Below are 21,080 nucleotides of genomic sequence, written 5' to 3'. Positions count from 1 at the left end.
ATTGCTCGCACAAGATCTTCCCTTCATGGATGCCCCAAAACCAGTCCCACGAAAGTGCAGTAATTTTTCAACATCTATACAAATTCACATTATTCTAATTAATTTTTTATTCATTGTCTTCAAACCAATTATTTCAGTTCTACTTATTGGTCCTTAAGGAATATTGAGTGATTTAATATATTCAGACTATAGAAATAGAAGTTATACTATAAATGAAGGGTCTGCAAACTTTTTTTCTGTGAAGGATTAAATAACATTTTAGGCTTTGCAGGGTACACACTGTTACACGGTGTTTTAAAAAACGATCTTTACAAAATACAAACATATGCCTAGCTCTTAGACTGTACAAAAACAGGCCATGGGCTGTATTTTGTCAATCCTTATAAGTAATAACTGTGAACCAATATTGCAGAGCAAAAAAATGTTCTATACAACATGAATCTGCCTCTTATTTAGTACAAACCACATTAGTTCAACAGACTTTCCTGATGTTCTGAATTAGGAAGTTCTATATTAGAGAAGGATGAAGAATATGCCATATTTTTCATAAGGCAAAAAAAAAATTCCAAATATTTCTCTCTTTTCTTTAAGTGGTCAAGGATAAAGGATGCTCAATAAAGACTATGAAGCATCACTTAAAATGTACATATTTATAACAACATTTAAAAGCCTGGATTTATATAGTACAGGTTAATAAAATACAAATTCAAGGCCTGAAAAATTATAAAGACAAAGAGCCAAAAATAGCTAGGATAAAATTCACCAATCCATCAAAAAAGGGGGATATATTATTAAAGTGACTTTCTTTTAGGATCTCTATACAAACTATAAAAAAAAAGCTCCAAAATTTTGTGAGGATAATGGCATACAAATGACTTGCTGTAATTGGTATTTTTACCCCACAATGCAATGAAGTCCATTGTATGTGAGATAATGGAACTCTCTCACATAGCTGCAGTATTGTTACCAAGCAACAAGATATAAAATGTCAAGATTAGCACTTTGTTTAATATATTTTTATCACCAATAAACTATTTCTATTCTGCTATTCTTCTGGGTGTAAATGGTCATTAAACTAAGAATTATATTTGTTAATATACAAGTGTATGGAAAGTAATACAGTCAGTTAACACTAGGCATTCACCAAGTCCATATTTTTATATTTACTGCTTCCTTGGTAGAAACAGCAAATATTAACATAATAGTAATTCTGTTAGGTTATTTTGCCAAACTACTCAACTACAATATGTCTTCATTGAGTACATCTTCATTAGCATCTAAATATTTTCAAACCAATATAGCATTTCACAAAAATTCAGGGAAATGAATGAATTATCTTTAAATACTTCAATACTCTGAAACAAGTAGAATCAGTGAGTTCATTTAGTATACTTCTGTTAGGATACTATCTTTTCAAAGCATTTTATACCTGGTAAATATGTGGCATAGAATTTAGAGATGTCTTTAAGAATGGCTTAGTCATCCATTTTAAAAAGTCCAAAAGCACAAGTAAAATATTTTAACTGAAAAAAATAAGAAAAATAAATGTAAATTGAAGATTTTGTGTCATTTACTAGGTCTAAAAATCAGCCTGTGTGAATGATATCCAGCACTCACCACATCTATCCCAAAAGTTAATACTTAGGAAGGTGAGAGTATTGTGCCGAAGGACTGAGGGTTCTTCAGGGTGGGTTGGTGGAAGGAAGGTATTTCTTTTTCCATATTGTATCAAACAAACGCCTTTTTTTTTCTCTTAAAAGAACTTGTGTTATGTGCTCAACTCAACTAGCCCATGTGAGTAGATTCAGGAAGATTAGGATAAACATTTTTTGCTAACCTCATTCTACGTAGCTAACTAACTGAGGTAGAGAGCCCTACCAGGTAAATACTAAAGTGCAGCAAAGAGCACGTAGTATAGTAAACTTCACACAGTAAATGTCAAATTTGACATTTCAGCCAAGTTCTCATAAATATGCCTCCATATGTCACAGATGTTTGTGTATGAATGAATTTCACACAAAAATGAGCCTGTGTATGGATGTGTGTGTTACTTGAAATGGGATCCAGTGAAGTTTTTCAACACGGTGAGAAGTCCTTGTCTTATGTGGACCAAAGCTTCATTTTTCTTTCTTTCTCATTTTATTTTTATTGCCTCTTGAAAAATCATGAATTCCATTGCTTTTAAAACTCTATCATTAGGGATCAGCAATCTAAAGAATAAGATAAATTTAAGAGGGAAGGAATTATGCTTACTCCTTAGGCTTTTTCATTTCCTCTAAAGCAGGAAGCAAGATAGCCCTAATCTTTAAAACATGAATACATTAATTGGCCTGCTTAATGAAAATTAAATGTTCACAGGACCCACTTTAGCGATTATGTCACCTGGTTAAAATCTACTGTGTTCCCACCTTCCATTGTTAAGTAAAACAACCAGCTTGTTCATGTCTAAGATAATTTATGAGGAATTATTAACACAAAGCTCTCCAAAGAGGGCCACAGTCATAAACATGAGGTTGCTCCAATGTCAAAAGTCACATAGCCTTTGAGAAAGATACTGCCATGAGGTGGGTGGATCACGGGGTCAAGAGATCGAGACCATCCTGGTCAACACGGTGAAACCCCGTCTCTACTAAATACAAAAAATTAGCTGGGCATGGTGGCAGGTGCCTTTAATCCCAGCTACTCAGGAGGCTGAGGCAGGAGAATTGCCTGAACCCAGGAGGCAGAGGTTGTGGTGAGCTGAGATCACGCCATTGCACTCCAGCCTGGGTAACAAGAGCGAAACTCTGTCTCAAAAATCAGACTGCATTTGGGACAGCCCTGAAGGTAAGAAAACAGACTTGGCTGGCTTCACCACCTGCTTATTGTAGAACCTCAGGGCCTTGAGTTAACATAGGTGGTAGTCAGGTAGTAGTTACGGCAGGCCTTGGGCAAAACCCAGCACTGTCCTGGCTTTAGGCCTGACCCAGCACAGTCCAAGTGGTGGTAGCCACAGGGGTATGTTTGTATCACTACACCCTCAGTTCCAGGCAGTTAGCACAGAGAGAGAGAGAGAGAGAGAAAGAGAAAGAAAAAGAGAGAGAGAGAGAAGGAGAGAAAGAGAGAGAGAGATTCCACTTGTTTGGAAAAAAGAAAGGGAAAAGAACAGCCGTTTCTACCTGGTAATCCAGAAAAGTCTTCTGGATATTATCCAAGACCATCAATACAACACCTCTTACAAGTTTACAAAAACCACAGCAATTATGGTTGGATCCCAAGTCCCTTTAAATTCCTAGAAAGCATTCCCAAGGAAAGTCACTAACAGGACCAGACTGCAAAGATTACAATAAATACCTAACTCTTTAATGCCCAGACATCAACAAACATCTACAAGCTTCAAGACAATCCAGGGAAGCATGACCTCACCAAACAAAATAAGGGACAGGGTACCAATCCTGGGGAATCAAAGATAGGTGACCTTTCAGACAGAATTCAAAATAGCTGTTTTGAGGAAACTCAAAGAAAGCCAATATAACACAAAAGGAATTCAGAATTCTGTCAGATAAATTTAACAGATGGAAACAATTAAAAAGAAGCAAGCAGAAAGTCTACATTTGAAAAACGCAACTGACATACTGCTGAATGCATCTAGAGTCTCTTCATAGCAGAACTGATCAAGCAGAAGAAAATCACTGAGCTTGAAGACAGGCTTTTTGAAAATACAGTCAAAGGAGACAAAGAAAAATAAAGAACAGTGAAGCACATCTACAATATCTAGTAGCTTGAAAGGGCCAATACTAAGTTACTGGCCTTAAGGAAGAGGTAGAGAAAGAGATGGGGGTAGCAAGTTTATTCAAAGGCATAAAAAAATTTCCCAAATCTAGAGAAAGATTAACATCAAGTACAAGAAGGTTAGAGAACTCCCAGCAAATTTAACACAAGGAAGACTACCTCAAGGCATTTAATTAAACTCCCAAAAATCAGTGATAAAGAATTCTAAAAGCAGCAAGAGAAAAGAAACAACATACAATAGACAACGGCGCTCCAAGATGTCTGGCAGCAGACTTTTCAGTAGAAACATTAAAGGCCAGGAGACAGTAGAATGACATATTTAAAGGGCTGAAAGAAAAAAAAACAACTTTGACCCTAGAATAATATATCTGGCAAAAATATCCTTCAAACATGGAGGAAAAATAAAGAACTCCCCAGACAACCAAAATCAGAGGGCTTTCATCAACACCAGACCTATCCTACAAGAAGTGACACAGGGAGTTCTTCAATCTGAAAAAAAAGAAAGGATGTTAATGAGAAAGAAAAAAATTGTCTGAAGATACAAAACTCACTGGTAATAAGCACACAGAAGAACACAGGATATTATTATTATTATTTTGAGACAGAGTCTTGCTCTGTCACCAGGCTGAAGTGCAGTGGCGCAATCTTGGCTCACTTCAACTTCTGCCTCCTGGGTTCAAGCAATTCTCCTGCCTTAGCCTCCCAAGTAGCTCAGACTACAGGCGCGTGCCACCATGCCCTGCTAATTTTTGTATTTTTAGTAGAGACAGGGTTTCACCATATTGGCCAGGATGATCTCGATCTCTTGAACTTGTGATCCGCCCACCTCAGCTTCCCAAAGTGCTGGGATTACAGGCATACAGGATATTTTATTAATATAACATTGTAACTACTGTGTGTAAACACTTAAGCTGAAAGACTAAATAATGAGCCAATAGAATAACTGTAATAACTTTAAGACATAGCACAATAAGAAATGAAGAGAAACAAAAAGTTATAAAGCACAAGGATGAAGTAGAAGTGTAGAGTTTTGGCCAGGCGCAGTGGCTCATACCTATAATTCCAGCACTTTGGGAGGCCAAGGTGGGTGGATCACCTGAGGTCGGAAGTTTGAGACTAGCCTGGCCAACATAATGAAACCCCGTCTCTACTAAAAATTCAAAACTTAGCTGGTGTGGTGGCACATACCTGTAATCCCAGCTACTCAGGAGGCTGAGGCAGGAGAATTGTTTGAACCCAGGAGGCGGAGTTTACAGTGGAGCCGAGATTGTACCACTGCAATCCAGCCTGGGCAACAAGAGCAAAACTCTGTCTCAAAAAAAAAAAAAAAAAAAAAGTTTAGAGTTTTTATTAGTTTGCTTTTTGCTTTATTTTATGAAATTAGGGTTGTTTTCATCAGTTTAAAATAATGGGGTTATAAGAAAGTGTTTTCAAGCCTCAGGGTAATATCAAATAAAAAAATATATACAACAGATACATAAAAAATGAAAAGCAAGAAATTAAAGCACCCCAGAGAAAAATCACCATCACTAAAAGAAAGACAGGAAGGAAGAAAAGAAGGAAGACCACAAAACAATCAGAAAACAACAAAAAAATCAAAACAGCAAGAATAAGTTCCTACTTATCAATAACATTGACTGTAAATGGACTAAACTCTCCAATAAGACACAGTAGCTGAACAGATGAAAAAAATAAGACCCATTGGTCTGCTGCCTACAAGAGACATGCTTCACCTATAAAGATACACACAGACCAAAAATAAAGGGATGGAAAAATGATATCCCATGCCAACGGACACCCACAAAAAAGAACAGGAGTAGCCATACTTACATCAGGCAAAATAGATTTCAAGACAAAAACCGTAAGAAGAGACAAAGAAGCTCAATATATAATGATAAAGGGGTCAATTCAGCAAGAGGATACAATGATTATAAATATATATGCACCCAACACTGGGGCAGCCAGATATATAAAGCAAATATTACTAGAGCTAAAGAGAGATAGACTAAAATACAACAGCTGGAGACTTCCACACCCCATTTTCAGTATTGAACAGATTTCCAAGAAAGAAAAGTCAGAGACATTGGACTAAATCTGTACTATAGAACAAATGAACCTAATAGAGATCTATGAAACATTTCATCGAACAGGTACTAAGAAAAAAATTTATAGCTATAAGTGCTATAAAATACTAAGAGGAAAATTTACGTCTATAAGTGCCTACATCAAAAAAGAAAAACAAATAACCTAATGACGCAACTTAAAGAACTAGAAAAGAGCAAACCAAACCCAAAACTAGTAAAAGAAATACAGATCAGAGCAGAAATGAATTTGAAATGAAGAAAATACCAAAGAACAATTAAAAAAAAAGTTGATATTTCAAGAAGATAAAATTGACAAACCTTTAGCCGGACTAACAAAGGCAGGGTGGCTGCAGTGAAGAACCAAATAAAATCAGAGAAAATGGGACATTACAACTGGCAAGAAATTCAAAGGATCATTAGTGGTACTAGGAGCAACTATGTGCCAATAAATTGGAAAACCTAGAAGAAATAAATAAATTTCTAGACACACATAACCTATCAAGATTGAACCAGGAAAAAATTCAAAATCTGAACAGCCATATACCATAATATATACACCTACTATGTACCCCCAAAAATTTAAAAATTTTAAAAAGATGGCATGTGCCAGGCATTGGCACAGAACAAGAAGATGCAGTTCCCTGAAGCCTGGTTCTTATAAATGCAAGTCTTAGGATATTACTTTTGAAAATAATTCTCTGTACGTCCATTAAGCTCTAATTCTTATATTAGATAGGTTCACCGATGTTCAATTTATATTGTGCTTCATAAATCACACATGCTACAGTAAATATTTGTGTGCACCAAATATTATGTCATCTAAACAATTATTTCACAGGCAAACATACCATAATATAAATACAATAAAAGTAATTCTATTTATATCTGATAAATATACTTATTTTGACTGAAGGCTGAAGTTAACTAAAATAGTTGAAAAAGCCTTGGGTAAACCTTTGCTATCTCGTAAACCAGCCCTGACACAAGCCTGGCAGCATAAAGAAGTCCAAAGCAGTAAGGTTATTTCAGTCACAGGCAGCCTCAGCAGCTTCAGCAGCTGAGTCAGACGACCTTTTCTGACAGCACGTGCATGCCAGGCTGCTTGCAGGAGACAAAGCATCAACAGTCTCCTGAGTGAAATGCTCTCATCCCTCCCCCTAGGTTTTCTATTATAGGCTCCTTCAAAAAAAAAAGTAGAAATAGGCCACTTGCAGAGAAACTTAGATGGTAGCTTATGTACACAGAAGACTAGCAGAGGGGCACATAGGGAGTTGACAGCTTAACACAATAACAGGATTCCTCCTGAGAAACGGCCAAATTAGTGTCCTTTGGAAGACTCAAGAGTCCTTGCTTCTCCTTGTCATACACATGGAAGGCAACACCCAAGAGTCATTCCCTAGCAGGTTTTGCACTTAAACTTGTAAAGTTTATCAGGGAAGACTTTACCCACTCACTCAAAGAGAGGGAGGTCCAGAAATAACACTGTCTGGACTGAAAGGAGAAACATCTCTCTGGCATGTATAGCAATATGTGCAGCCATGTGGACTATTTTCCCCCAAGTAGCTACCCAGGTCCATAAGAGGGGCAGGAAGACACAGCCAGCATCAACTGTCTCACAACTTTGTGGGGAATCATGCAAATGGCTGCACATTTTAAGAAATATATGTAATGTTCACATTGGTTTTGTTAAAAACATATGTAAGTGATCACCTCTATGGTTTTCTACAACTCATAAGTTTGTCTAGAAAAGTGGTCTCCAACCTTTTTGGCACCAGGAACTGATTTTGTGGAAGACACTTTTTCCACAGATGGGGGTTGGGTGGGGGAATGGTTTCAGGATGAAACTGTTCCACTGTTCCACCTCAGATCATCAGGCATTAGATTCTCAAGAGGAGCGAGCCACCTAGATCCCTCACATGCACAGTTCATAACAGGGTTCCTGCTCCTATGAGAATCTGATGCCAGGGCTGATTTGACAGGAGACAGAACTCAGGCAGTAATGCTCACTCACCCACCACTCATCTCCTACTGTATAACCCAGTTTCTAACAGACCATGGATCACTACTGGTCCATGGCCCAAGGGTTGGGGGCCCTTGGTCTAGAACACATCTAAAAAAACTTTGCCAAAAAGGACTAGTTTCCCTTTTGAAGAATTGAGAAATAAATAACATCAAGGACAAATTTGATTTTCTTTTAAATTCATGATGAACATATTCATTTACTTTTTGATGTAAAACATTTGCTGTAAATTGTGTAATTAAAAAATTATAAACAAAAAAGCAAGAGGTTATGTTCCTTTTCCACCCTGCTTCTAAATCCAAAACAAATTTAGTATGCCTAAGGGAATCATCATTAATACTTTAAATACTTATAGTTCTGTTCTCCTTAAAACAAAAATCAAAATTCAAATCACCAGGGAGAAGAAAGGTTGAAAAGACGCAGCATTGTGGAGTGGGAAGATGCTGGCATAGAGCTTTAGGAGACAAGCTCTAATCCAGATTCTACAACTCAAAAGTAACAAGATGATCTAAGAGTTCTCTATTAAAAAGAAAAAGATACCTTTGACTATGTTATATAGGGTGTAGTCACACTGTCATAGCTCCCACTGCTTAAGATACTATAGTTCGGGGCCGGGCGCGGTGGCTCACGCCCGTAATCCCAGCATTTTGGGAGGCTGAGGAGGGTGGATCATGAGGTCAAGAGATCAAGACCATCCTGGTCAACATGGTGAAACCCCATCTCTACTAAATACAAAAAATTAGCTGGGCATGGTGGCGCGTGCCTGTAATCCCAGCTACTCAGGAGGCTGAGGCAGGAGAATTGCCCGAACCCAGGAGGTGGAGGTTACGGTGAGCCGAGATCGCGCTATTGCACTCCAGCCTGGGTAACAAGAACGAAACTCCACCTCAAAAAAAAAAAGATACTATAGTTCTAGAACAGACATTCAATCACCACATTTAGAGAAATATGTAAAAAGCATAAAGGTCAAAGAGGCTAGACAATAGAACGAAAAGAGTCCAAGAGAAAGACTGAATGAGTGCATGGGCCACTGAACACAGAATGATGCCTTTCTCAAAGACATCTCTAAGGTAGACGGTACTAGAAGAAAAAAAAAAAAGACTACAATGGATATAATTGTCAAGGAAGGTTTGGGATAGAAAAGAAGTTGGACAGAAAATCTCCTTATTTGCTTGTCTCTGATAGTTAGCATTGGAATGGACTGCCTCTGGAGATTCAATATCTTCTAAGAATTTAAAACACTCATTGATAGATAATAGGGATGCATTTCATAATATAAGAGAAAAGAGTAGACACCCTAGAATCAATTTCTCTGTGGGTCTATCCCAGTTCCACTTAAGCTGTGTGACGTCAGGTATACACCTTAACCTCTCTATGCCTTAAAGTCATCACCTCTAAAATAAAGATAATTATTATTCCTACTTCATAGTACTTCCGTGATAATTTAAAATAATGCACATAAGGAACACAGCAGTGACTGACACATCATAAATGCTTGATTAATACTAGCTATCATTATTAGCATTTTGCATGCAGAAGAATATGCAGTTAACAATCTCTGAAGATTCCTCTTAAATGCTGTACTTCAGAGACCAGCTCATAATCATCAATTGCACTATAACCCCCATAAAAGAAAGCAAGATAGAGCTTGAAAAGTCATAGAACCCTGGAGGCAGGTGCAGGTAACGGAGTGCATAGGGCATAGCACAGAACAGGGGGCCGGAGGTCCAAGGAACTCACTGGACTTGGAATACAAGTCACAAAGCCCAAATGGAGTTTCGTACCAGAAAATGCCCAATATAGGCACTAACCCCAATTCCAAATTATTTTCCATGTTTGTGAGCACAATTCTTACAAGTCAGTCTATAGTCATGTTTCTACTATGTATACTATATGTTTCTACTATGAACAGGTGTCGGGGCTAGGCTTACAAGAATCCTGTAGTCCAAAGAGCTGTTTTGCTTATGTTCCTAAACTAGGATGACAGATTTCTTCTTGAGCCTTCTAATCCTGCTTTCTTCAATAAAACTTCCTGTGATTATAATGTTTATTTGTACTGATTAGTATAGTAATCACTAGCCACATGTAGCTTTGCTTGATATGGGACTAGTATAAATGTAAATTCAATTTCTCAGTCTTTTTTTTGAGAGAGGGTCTCACTCTGTTGCCCAGGCTGGATCACAGTGACACAGTCACAGCTCACTGAAGCCTTGACCTCCTGGACTCAGGTGATCCTCACATCTCAGCCCCCAGGTAGTTGGGACTTCAGGCACATGCCACCACGTCTGGCTAATTTTTTGTATTTTTTTTTGTAGAGACAGTGTTTCACCATGCTGTGCAGGCTGATCTCGAACACCTGGCTCAAGCAATCCACCTGCCTCAGTCTTCCAAAGTGCTGGGATAACAGGCCTGAGCCACCATGTAATAATTTTAATTTAATGTGGCTAGTGGCTACCATACTACACAGTGTAGAGAATTTTAGAAGTGGTTGCCCACAGCACTGCATTGAAAGAGACCCTGATGTATGTCTGAGCCTACCAGAAAACATTCTGTGATCCATCAGAGATGTCTGTTCTGGGACACAGAAGGGCAGCCTTTATTACATTTGCAGATTCAGTTAAAGGATTTTTCTCTCCTTAGGACAAAAGAGAGCCTCTCTTTCCTAATACCTACAATGATTCTTCAACACAAGGTTACTTTCTGCTCTTATAAGAAATGAAATGAACTGAAAGGAGCCAGATTGTAATAGGAAAAAGTTTTAAAGAGAAGGTCACCCCAGATAATGCATAATGCCCCTCTGTACCGTGGGAAGAAATACTGGTTTCTGACAGTTTTGCAGAAATACATGAAGTCAATGGGGTATAAAACTATTATTTTAAGCTACATTGTAGTCCGTTTCTCAGTAATGCTATAGTTGTGTGCCATGGACAGGTAACTAAGATGGATAAATAAATTAAAGACAGATTACGCAGAAAGTATAAGCCACATTATCCATTTTAAATGCAGAAAATGTACTGAATGTAGTTAAGCCATTCCAATAAAACCACCATGCCTCGGTTGAAAGTAACATATACCTCAGCACTTTAAAATAGCATACTTCATTTTCCAAGAAAGATACACAACTCTAACATGTGATTCTTTCAAAATACACGGTACTGCCTTCATGAAACAGCATCGTGGCCTTGTACAAATGAATCAAAAGACACCACATACAACACCTGCCATTATGAGAAAAATCAGGAACCTATGCATTTCAATTCCAGATCCCAACAGGGATAAAGCCCTCCCAAGGAAAAACTACCTCAAACTCCCACAAAAATTCAGTTCTAGGTGATCCCCAAAGCCTCAAATTAAGAATCATTTGAAGACTTCTTTGAGGTTCAATATGTTACAACCAAAATGGCATGGTTTTGCTATAAGCACCTGTTTCTGTCCCAGATCACCAAGCCTGGGAAGGCTGCAGAAGTCCCAAAGGACAGTCAGTGCCTGAATTTGCTCTGAATGGAACCACATCAAAGTAGTCATTTGTGTAACCCTCTTCCCTTAAAGAAGTCACAGAATCTATCGCAGTAAGATCATGAACTTCTTCTGACACATTTACTATTTTCCTGGGATTCTATATACATAAATTCATCTTGGAATTTCACTCAAGGAGATCTATTTCATTTAAGGATCCAAGGACTTTTATAAGCTGGTCCCATTGCTTGATTCACAAAGAGAGCATCCTTGCTAACAAGAAAGCTGAAGTTACAGCAAAATTTTAACTATTATATATTTAGATAGAATGGTTCCATTTCCAAAACAAAAAAACTGTCATTATTGTCCAGAAAACAAATGAACTATGGTACTTTTTCTTGAACTAATACTTAACATCAAGTTAGATAATTAACACGAAGAATTCAAAAATAACCTCTTACCTCTACCACTGTGGTTTCTGCAGCTTTGCACATTGGCAAATTGAAATTCCTCGCACTTTTCCTACATTGGGGTGAGGGAGATAAGAAAGTGGGGGGAAAAGACCAAAAATAAGTATCTCTGTCAGCTTTAAGATTTTACAGATTAGGATTTCTATGAACTAAAAATCTAAGAATCTTTCCAAAATGAGTTTATCATATTTTCCATTAATAAAGTTTCATAAATAGCTCATAAATTTTTAAAAATCATAACTATTTTATTCAATGTATATAGTTTTGAACAGGCTTGAGAGAAAGAGGAACTATTTTTCATGTTCAACATATAGCTACATGCTTGAAAAGGATACTAATAAATATATCTTATTTGAAGTTAGTTTCCCTTAATCTTTTAACAAGTATGCTTTGTCCCTATCAGTTAAATATTTCATTCAATAACTTGCTCTCATTAAAACATTAAGAAAGGAAAAGTAGCAAATGCTTCACATGAGAAGGTATAGTAATTACATTCTCTATTGAAGAGAAGAAGGCTATTGCTGAAACTAAATGAAACATTCATTGGTAATTTGTGAGTCACCTATAAAGATCATTCTGGAGAATCATTTTCTGATGAAGTTTTTGAAAGTACAACACCCACATCAGACCCTGAGGTGTAAAAATTTCTAAGAGGTGCCAATTTTGCTGACGGTTTTGCACTCTGATGTTCCTCAATAACAGTAAAAGTTAAAATATGTTTTTTGTCTCTGGGAATATAGGTTGCCAGCAGAATTTCTTTGGTAGAAGGAAGCAAGTCACAGGTATATTTTACTAGCTCTTTGGGGCCACCAGTATTTCTTTTGTTCAGATTGAAGGATGCATACAGGAATAGGAGCGTCCTCGAGAAGGGAGTACGCGTGAACTTTCACAAGTTGCTGGGTTAGATCCCACTAGACATCCAGGCATCAAAAGCTCCAAGGGCAGAATGGTCAGAGGCAAAAAAAGTCCCAAGTCCGCCACTTGAATAACCTAGTCAGACCTCTCTTCCAGCTGTCCCACTAAATGTGAAGTCAGTCCCAAGGTCACTTGACCATTGGTGATGCAAGCTTTCATTTCAAACCAGAACTCCTAAACCACCAGAATAAAATCAGTGCCTAGAATAGCCCTTGTGCAGCCTTTAGATACCAGAGCCAGGCACTGCAGCACAGAATAAATGTGGCAATATTTTCCATAATTCATTTCTGCTTACTAATATACAATTTTGTTAATCTTTTTAAAAAAGCAACTAAGCATTTGTAAATAATACACAAATGTGTCAAATAAAGATGATGGAAAATGTCTTGTTATTGCCAAAATTCATTGTATGTTAAAAAAACTGCATAAATCAAAGAAATCAAAGAGCATTAATATCACATAACTTCTTCAGAAATAAAAAGCAATATGAGAGTATCACTTAGAACTTAATTGTGATTGCACCAAAGCTGCATTTGCTAAAGATTAAAAAATTGTTAATTGAAAGCAGCCAATGATAATAGGAGGAAAAACAATGATTTCTGTAATCTAATAGGTAAACTCTTCAAGATTAAACATTTTGGAAAACTCTTAAGTGTATACTCAAGGGTTTCATAATCCTCAAAAAACTATGTAAATCTGTAAGTCCAATATTAGTATGCTTAGAATAACCAAAAGATTTTAAAATCTATCAAGTCTGTGGCTAACCAGAGACTGAGGATTTAAAGTTCAGTATTATAAAGGTTAATCAATTTTTCAGATAGGACATTTGTAAGCATTTCCTAGGAGATACCAAAAGAACTGAAAAAGGACTAACACTAATGATTATTGGCAGTATCTCTTCAGAATATCAAATTAACTTTGACAACATTTTAAAACAATACATGTAAATTACAATATCAACTAAATAAAATTGTGTGACTCATGTTTTCCAAGCATGTAAATGGTCTTTGCAACTAAAATATACAAGGAGAAAAACAATTGCATGTGCATATATAAAAGGGCATATAGATTCAAATATTTAACAAGCAGTGCAGCATGGATATCAACCAGTCCAAACTAGACTCCTACAAGTAAGTGGACATACCAGCAGCCCTGCACACACCGATGTATGTGCAATGCACATGGGCATGTATGATCTTGGGCCATTTCCAAAATAAATTTTTAAATCGCAAATTCACTCTGACATCCATTTTTATAATCATAATTTAGAAAAGATAGAGTTGCTGACATGTATGAGTGTTTTTAAAACTATCACAATACCTGAAAATCACGTTTCCTGCTCGGTCTGCCTTCCAAGCTTTCACCAAAGCAAAATCCCCTGTAATTGCTTCCTCCAAAATAAAGTGCTGACCATTGAACTCCCTCACCTGCAGGAGGGGGAGAAGGCATCGTCAGGTATTTGCACAGGTCTTGATTGCGATAGAGACACTCTGATAGAGGTAGATAATGAGGATACAAGTCTAGTGAGGGAAAATTTCTCAGAGGGAAAAATATCTCAGAGACTTCAAGGATAAGCAGTGTTAAGCAAGCAGGACTTAGTCAAAGTAGTCAAAGGGGAGGTAAGAAAACAGACAAGCAGATTCAGCAACAAGAGAAAACTTGTGCATTTGAGGAAATGAAAGTTCTGTAAGCCTGAGGGATAGACTATTTTCATTTTACTATTTTGTGTGTACAGTTTAAATAATCAATATGAAAAATAGTCCCTCTTTCCTTCTCCCCTGGAAAAAAATAGTTTGCATAAAATGGCCTATGTATTGTTTTTGTACATAAAACAGTTATAAAAATATATCATTCAGCTATCCTCATTAACCTATAATCAACTGTTGAGATTTCAAATGGGATTCACAGAATCAGTAAGTTCGGAGAAAACCAACACACTATATCTTACCCCCCATGAGCATAGTATATGTCTCCATTTACTGAGGTTTTCTTTGACTTCCTTCAATAGTTTCATCATTTTCTCCATACAAGCTTTGCATATTTTTCTTAGGTTTATTTATAGGTACTTAGTGGTTTCTGTTGCTACTGTGAATGTTACATTTGCTCCTATCTACTCTTCTGATATTACTGGTCTAAGGGAATGATATTGATTTTTATTTATGTTTATTGCCTTTTAATTATACTACAAATTTTGGGGGAAGAACATAAAGCAAAACTGTCTTGCTATCGCGTTCTTTGATTCTTGAGGGTTTATCTCCGGAAATTAAAACAAACATCCATTGCCACACTCCATCACTGCGCAAGATGGAGCCATGTGAACGCAGAACTCCATTCTCATCCCTACTGCACCCCCTAGTGGAAAAACAGATACGTGCGTTTTACAGAAAGCTGCTATAGAAAGTTTCAGTACATTTACTTCAACTATGGTTTGAAACAAATCCTTTCTTAAATAAAAGCTACTTTAAAGATATTAACCGAGTTTCTTGCTAGAAAAAAGATTAATGAACTTAGGGAATAATTGATTAATGAGGATCTTATTATTATGAAGTCAGATAAATTATATGAAAGATATTTCTGAGCCACATACCAATATAGTTACTTTTTAATGGCTTCTGTATTTTAAAAATCATTGTAAATACCAACGATGATAGTTGAGTATTTTACATAAAGATCTAGAAAACTGGAGTAAATATATGCAAATGCAAGGCAGAATCAATAAATAGGCTTCTTTTATATTCCAGTTACATGATTTCCTGATGTGTCTACACACCAGCTATTACTGTTAGTTTTACTAAAACTTAAAAATGTGGAAGGAGTTGATTTTGTCAAACTAGCTATTACACTCACTTGAAAGAATTGTGAATTTCATAGTCACCACTTGCTCACTTTTTGGTTCTTCCTTGAATCTGGTGAGATTTTTCATCCCCTCCATTCCAGAAAGGAATAATCCTTAAGGTTGCCAGCGACCTCTGTTTTTGCAAATCCAATGTCAATTTCCAGGCCCTGTATTACCTGTGTCTTCACACTCAGTTGATCATTCCCTCTTCTTTTTAAAATTTCCCTTATCTTTCAAATCACCAGATGTACCTGGGTTTCTCTTTCACTTTCTAGTCACTCTTTCCCATTTCTCTTTGTTGCTCCTTCACTTCCCAATCTCTAAATGTCAAAGAAGTGGTCTGTATCTGCACTCAGCCCCTAGACACTCACCTAGTATATAGATTTAAATGTTATATGCTGATGCCTCCAAAGTCTCCATCCTGACTCTAAACTCTCCCCTGTCTTGAAGTCCTGAAGTCTACTAAGCACCTCCTCTTAGAGTCTAACGGACAGCTCAAACGTACCATGTCCCACACAGAGCTCTTTGATTAGCCTTGTGTTTCACCCATTTTGCTTCACTCATCTTATACACTATGCTTGATTCCTCTTACACCCCTCACCCATCCACCAGCAAATCCTGTTAGCTCTACCATCAACACTACCCCAATTCTAACCACTTTTCTCAAACTCCACTGTTACCACCTTGGTCTAGCCACCTTCCATTCCCATCTAAATTAACACAACAGCCTCCTAAACCCTCTCTCCCTGCTTGTAAATAAAAATAAAAACCACCAGCCAACAGATCTTTACAAAAGATAACTCAAATTACATCACTCTCACCCCTGTTCTAAACTCCATGGCCTTCCCACTATGTTCAGTAAAATCCAAACTGTACATGAATTTGGCTGCTGCCTCTCTTCATTCTCCATCCCTATCACTCTCTGCCTTATGTGCTGTTCCAGCCTTACCACCTCCTGTTTCCGAAACATGCCAAGCCTGTAGCTATCTCGGCACCTTGTACTTACTCTTCCTTCTAAATAGAGCACGAACCCTCTCATCTCCACTTGCCTCTTTCTCCTACCTTAGTCAGGTCTCTACCAAGTATCACCTCCCTAAAGAAGCTCTCCCTGGCCACCAGTCTGGAATCTACCAGTTTCCTGGCCAATGATAATTCTCTTTGCCCTTAACCTACTTGATTTGTCTTCGTAGTACTTCTACTATAGACATTATGTATTTATTCATTCACTGTCAATCCTCCACTAGTAGGAGGACTTGATCTAGATCATTTTATCACAGTGCTTAGACCAGGGACTGGCAAAGAGTAAGACTTCAATAAATATCATTAATTTAGAAATTAACTCACTTCTTCTTACTATAAGTAAAAAAATTAAAAAGTGCTAAGAATTAACAAAGTATCTATCATATTCCTAGGGAATTCAGACAAATTACAAAACAACTAATTTGAGGCACCTGACTCCAGGCAGAAATGAACCCAATAAATATGCTAGTCTCATATTTTCCTGAAGTGAATTAATTCTACAACTTCTAGCGAGCTATCAAAGTATTTATTGCAAGTTTTTTGAGAACCTTTATGACATACTACTACAATTCATTTTAATAATTTGGCTCCTGTCTTTCACTTTGTCAAGAAGCCTTTTTAACTTAGTTAGGCAGTAAAGGAAAAAGATAACATAAGAAACACATTAATAAAAGCTTTGAATCCACATAGAGCACTCTTAACAGAAAGACAAAGCTCTAGATGGAAGATGTGGCAGGAGACCAACACTGAACAGCAAAGGACGTGTTCAATGACCTCCCATCTTCCCTCAAAATGGGAGGGGCAGAGCCACCAACCCCATATGCCGAAAAGTGACCAGAGATCCCTTGATTTACTATGTTCACTTCCCCAGAGATAAGTACAGCATTTCTGCAACCTGTGTTAACTCTCTTGGGCCATCTGGAAAAGAGAATGGAAAGATATTAAAAAATACCATAATGAAATACTGGCCAGTGTAATTTTTGAAATTATCTCAAATCTGAGCGTCTCAAATACCTTTATCTGAAGTTCTACTCTATAATATGTTAAGTGATGTCGCCTATGATAAATGTACCCCATCCTACTCAGCACTTTAAACAGAAGTAGGTTATTTCATCAAAAGCTCAAATGTGTCCAAGATACAAAACAAAAAGTGATCCTATGAACTCTCCATTCTATCATAACAGTTACTTTTCAACGTTTCAGACAAACATATTATTTCCTTGTTTTTTTCTTCCTACAGTCACTTTAGGAAGGGCAAGGGCACAAAGAGTCTGCTAGCATGCATATCACAACTACTCTATTTTCCATGTAAGCACAATCAGCAATTCTAAGTGTTTCTCAATTTGTTAAAACCTACCATAAAATCAGTTCAAGTAACTAACCTTGTCTAGTACATCATATGTGGATTACACTTTTTCTTCCTTATTTATTCAAGTTTCTCTATGTGATCTAAATGCTAGTGGATCCCTAGATTTATCTAGAAATTTCGCCTATTTATGAAAAGGAATGAGTGCTATTTCTCATACAGAGGTGCTTTTACACTTATTTGCACAATGAGTTCGCCCAGAATCCCACATGGAAAGAAGGATCCCAGTGTTATCTGGATAGGAGCGTTTCTTACCTCTCTTGGCTTACTGGCAATGGCAACACTGCCATCTTTGTTGTATTTGATGGGCGATCCTCCTTCTTGTATCAAGGTCCCATACCCTGTGGGGGTATAAAATGCAGGAACTCCAGCCCCACCTGCACGGATCCTCTCTGCAAGTGTGCCCTACAAGTGAGCAACCAACACCCTATAAGTTCGCTAAGCCCACTTCTATATGTGGACACAAACATTTAGACATGGTTTCTACTCTCTTATAAGTCTACAAAGTAGCTAGCATTGTACATTAGCATGAGTATTTCATTAATATTGTATGCTAGAAGATAAATTTTAAGAAGTTACTGCCCCTCTAGATCCATTCTAAATCCACATTCAAAATGTAACTGCTTATTTGTATACTCATGCTTTCAGCTTCCAGATCTCCCAATGATCTCTTGACGTATTTTAAATGTGTCTATTTTTGATATTCTAAGTCAATTTTAAAATCTGAATTATGAAACCTTAGTTATACACATTCAGTAACATAATTAAATTTTGTTTTATTTCATGTTCTACATAGTTAGGGCCTAAATTTTATTCAAGTTAATAATGTAAAATGTTTAAATTTTAGAGCTTACTTTAAACCATTTTCATAAATATTTTTATCTACAAATTATCTAAGAAAAAAAACAAAGTTAAGTGAAAAATACAGCATACCAGTAAGTTGGTTTTTAAAAATCAAGAGTACATCAAATTGTTCCAGGGCAGAAATAGTTGCAAGCAAAATTTCTTTGTATGTTCTTTTGTTCATTGTCTTTCTCATGGGTGACTCTTCTTCCTAGGTACCAGTGATTTCAAGACTAGTTTCCCTAGCTTTCTCACCCTCAACTGATTTTCTACCCAGGTTTCCCCTAAGGAATCAACTCTGGCCCTGAACCTTGACACCCTTCCTAACACTGAAGCCTACTGTTATAGACTTGTTACATCACAGTCTCACTAGAAAACGGACTGGCTAGTCAGTAGTTAAAAATTGGGGCTGGACACCGTAGCTCATGCCTGTAAATCCCAGTGCTTTGGGAGGTGAAGGATCACTTGAGGCCAGGATTTGAGACCAGTCTGGGGAACAGAATGAGACTTGTCTCTTGAAGAAAAAAAAGAATTGGCTCATGGTATTACTAATGGTGTGTTCAAATTGTCCCAACCTGAAAAACTGTTTTCTACTTTAACCAGACCCTAAGTTTCCAACTCAAAGAAGAAACTAACAGTTGGGACTTGAGACACTGAGTCATTCAAGTAGGTGGAATATTCTGGGTAAAGTGAGACTTGGGATATAACCAAAAATCTTCCAGATAACTGATTATCTAGCCAATGGAAAGAGATGACTCTACCTTGTATTGTGAAGTTAGTAACATTCACAAAAAATTAAATCATCAAAATTACCATAACACCACCCCCTGCCTTAAAATATTTTTTATATCTGCCCTCCCTGAATACACTCCTTCTGTCATATCAGTTAAGGGCCTGAAAGTAGACTATTTCTGCAGATAGGCCTTCTGTAGGTACCACCAGCTCTTTACCCTCACCCACCAAAGAAGTCCTGATCCCCAACATCAACTCTGCTCCTTCTGGCCATCAGACTGCAAAATAAGCTGCCAGAGCCAGTGTTTACTAATGGGCCACTAAGTTGAAGAAGGAGACACTGATCTCCCTTAGCCTAAAAAGAAAACTGTAAAAAAAAAAAAAAAAAAAATCAACGATGTACATACCTTCGGACAAATAAGAAGTAATGTAAAAGATACCAAGGATAATCAAAAGGTTAATTTTCAATAGCTCCAAAACCCAAAGAATACCTACAATGTGAAAAACACTGCTATGAACTGAACTGTGTTCTCCCCAAAATTCATGTTGAACTCCTAGTCACCAATGTGACTATATTGAAATAGGGCCGATAAGGAGGTCATCAAGGTTGAAGGAAGTCGAGAAGGTGGGGCCCTGATCGAGTAAGACTAGTCCTTCTACAAGAAGAAACACCCAAAGAATGAGTATGCATGTTCTCTGCCATGAAGAACAGTGAGAAGTCGGCCATCTGCAAGCCAAGGAGAGAGACATCACCAGGACCTGAATTGGCGGCCAGCACTTTGATCTTGGACTTCCAAGCCTTCAGGACTGTGAGAAACTTTTGTTTAAGCCACCAATTTGCAATATATTGTTATAGCAGCCTGAGCAGACTAAGACATCTTTGGTTTTTTGTTTTTGTTTTTTTCAAAAAACAGAAAACTGAATAAATACCAACCCCAGTACAATGCTATGGTATATACAGGTAACAGTGCTATAGAGTGACAAGGTGTGGCTGCAAAACATGAGACTCAGAATAGTTCCCTATGCGTGCTTTCCAGACAAATATACCAGTAATTTCAAAATTAATTACTAATTTTGAAAATGTATTATATTATGTTATTACTTGGCAAATTCAGTGGCAATATTTTCTGTTGACTAAAATAAAGTGGAGTGGCTTGGTTCAAGAGCTGAGAGCAGAGCATGTCAAAAATGAAAGAAGAGAAAACTGTAGATCTTTGTTTTACTTACAGGCTTCAAAAAGTTTTCCTTTATGAATAACTCCAATTAGTTACGAGATGATAAAGAAAATGAGTGAAAAATCACTAGATTAATTTAGTAACCGCTTGCTTTGTAGAAACATCTGCTCGCTGGAAACCTAGGTTCTGATCCCAGCACTTACTCATATGTAGTAGATGCACCTTCCATGGGTTTCACTCTGATGTGTCTAAGCAAGACCAGATCACTCAGGAATTCTAATTCTAAAATTCATAGAAATTGGCAGGGCACAGTGACTCATACCTGTGACGTCAAGGCAGGCAGATCATTTGAAGTCAGGAGTTCAAGACCAGCCTGGCCAACATGGTGAAAG

General features: G+C 37.2%; 1 protein-coding gene across 9 annotated transcripts in view; it reads right to left on the bottom strand.

Moving 5' to 3' along the window:
• OXCT1 (3-oxoacid CoA-transferase 1) overlaps nt 1-21,080 on the bottom strand; it is a 142,776-nt gene that overhangs the window by 99,062 nt on the left and 22,634 nt on the right. For all 9 annotated transcript variants that reach the window (XR_013532663.1, XR_013532666.1, XR_013532662.1 and 6 more), the window contains exons 5-7: nt 18,194-18,343; nt 14,037-14,143; nt 11,793-11,853 (exon numbers count right to left, since the gene is read on the bottom strand). Coding sequence is in view for 3 of the 9 variants with exons in the window: in XM_035291619.3 (XP_035147510.1) it covers nt 11,793-11,853; nt 14,037-14,143; nt 18,194-18,343 (318 nt within the window). In the remaining 6 variants the exon portion in view is untranslated. The remainder of the gene's footprint in view (nt 1-11,792; nt 11,854-14,036; nt 14,144-18,193; nt 18,344-21,080) is intronic.

This window comes from Callithrix jacchus, chromosome 2 (genome assembly GCF_049354715.1).
Source record: "Callithrix jacchus isolate 240 chromosome 2, calJac240_pri, whole genome shotgun sequence".
NCBI classification, from domain to species: domain Eukaryota; kingdom Metazoa; phylum Chordata; class Mammalia; order Primates; family Cebidae; genus Callithrix; species Callithrix jacchus.
Note: the sequence above shows the minus strand (reverse complement) of the source record. Positions and strands in the feature narration are given on the sequence as shown.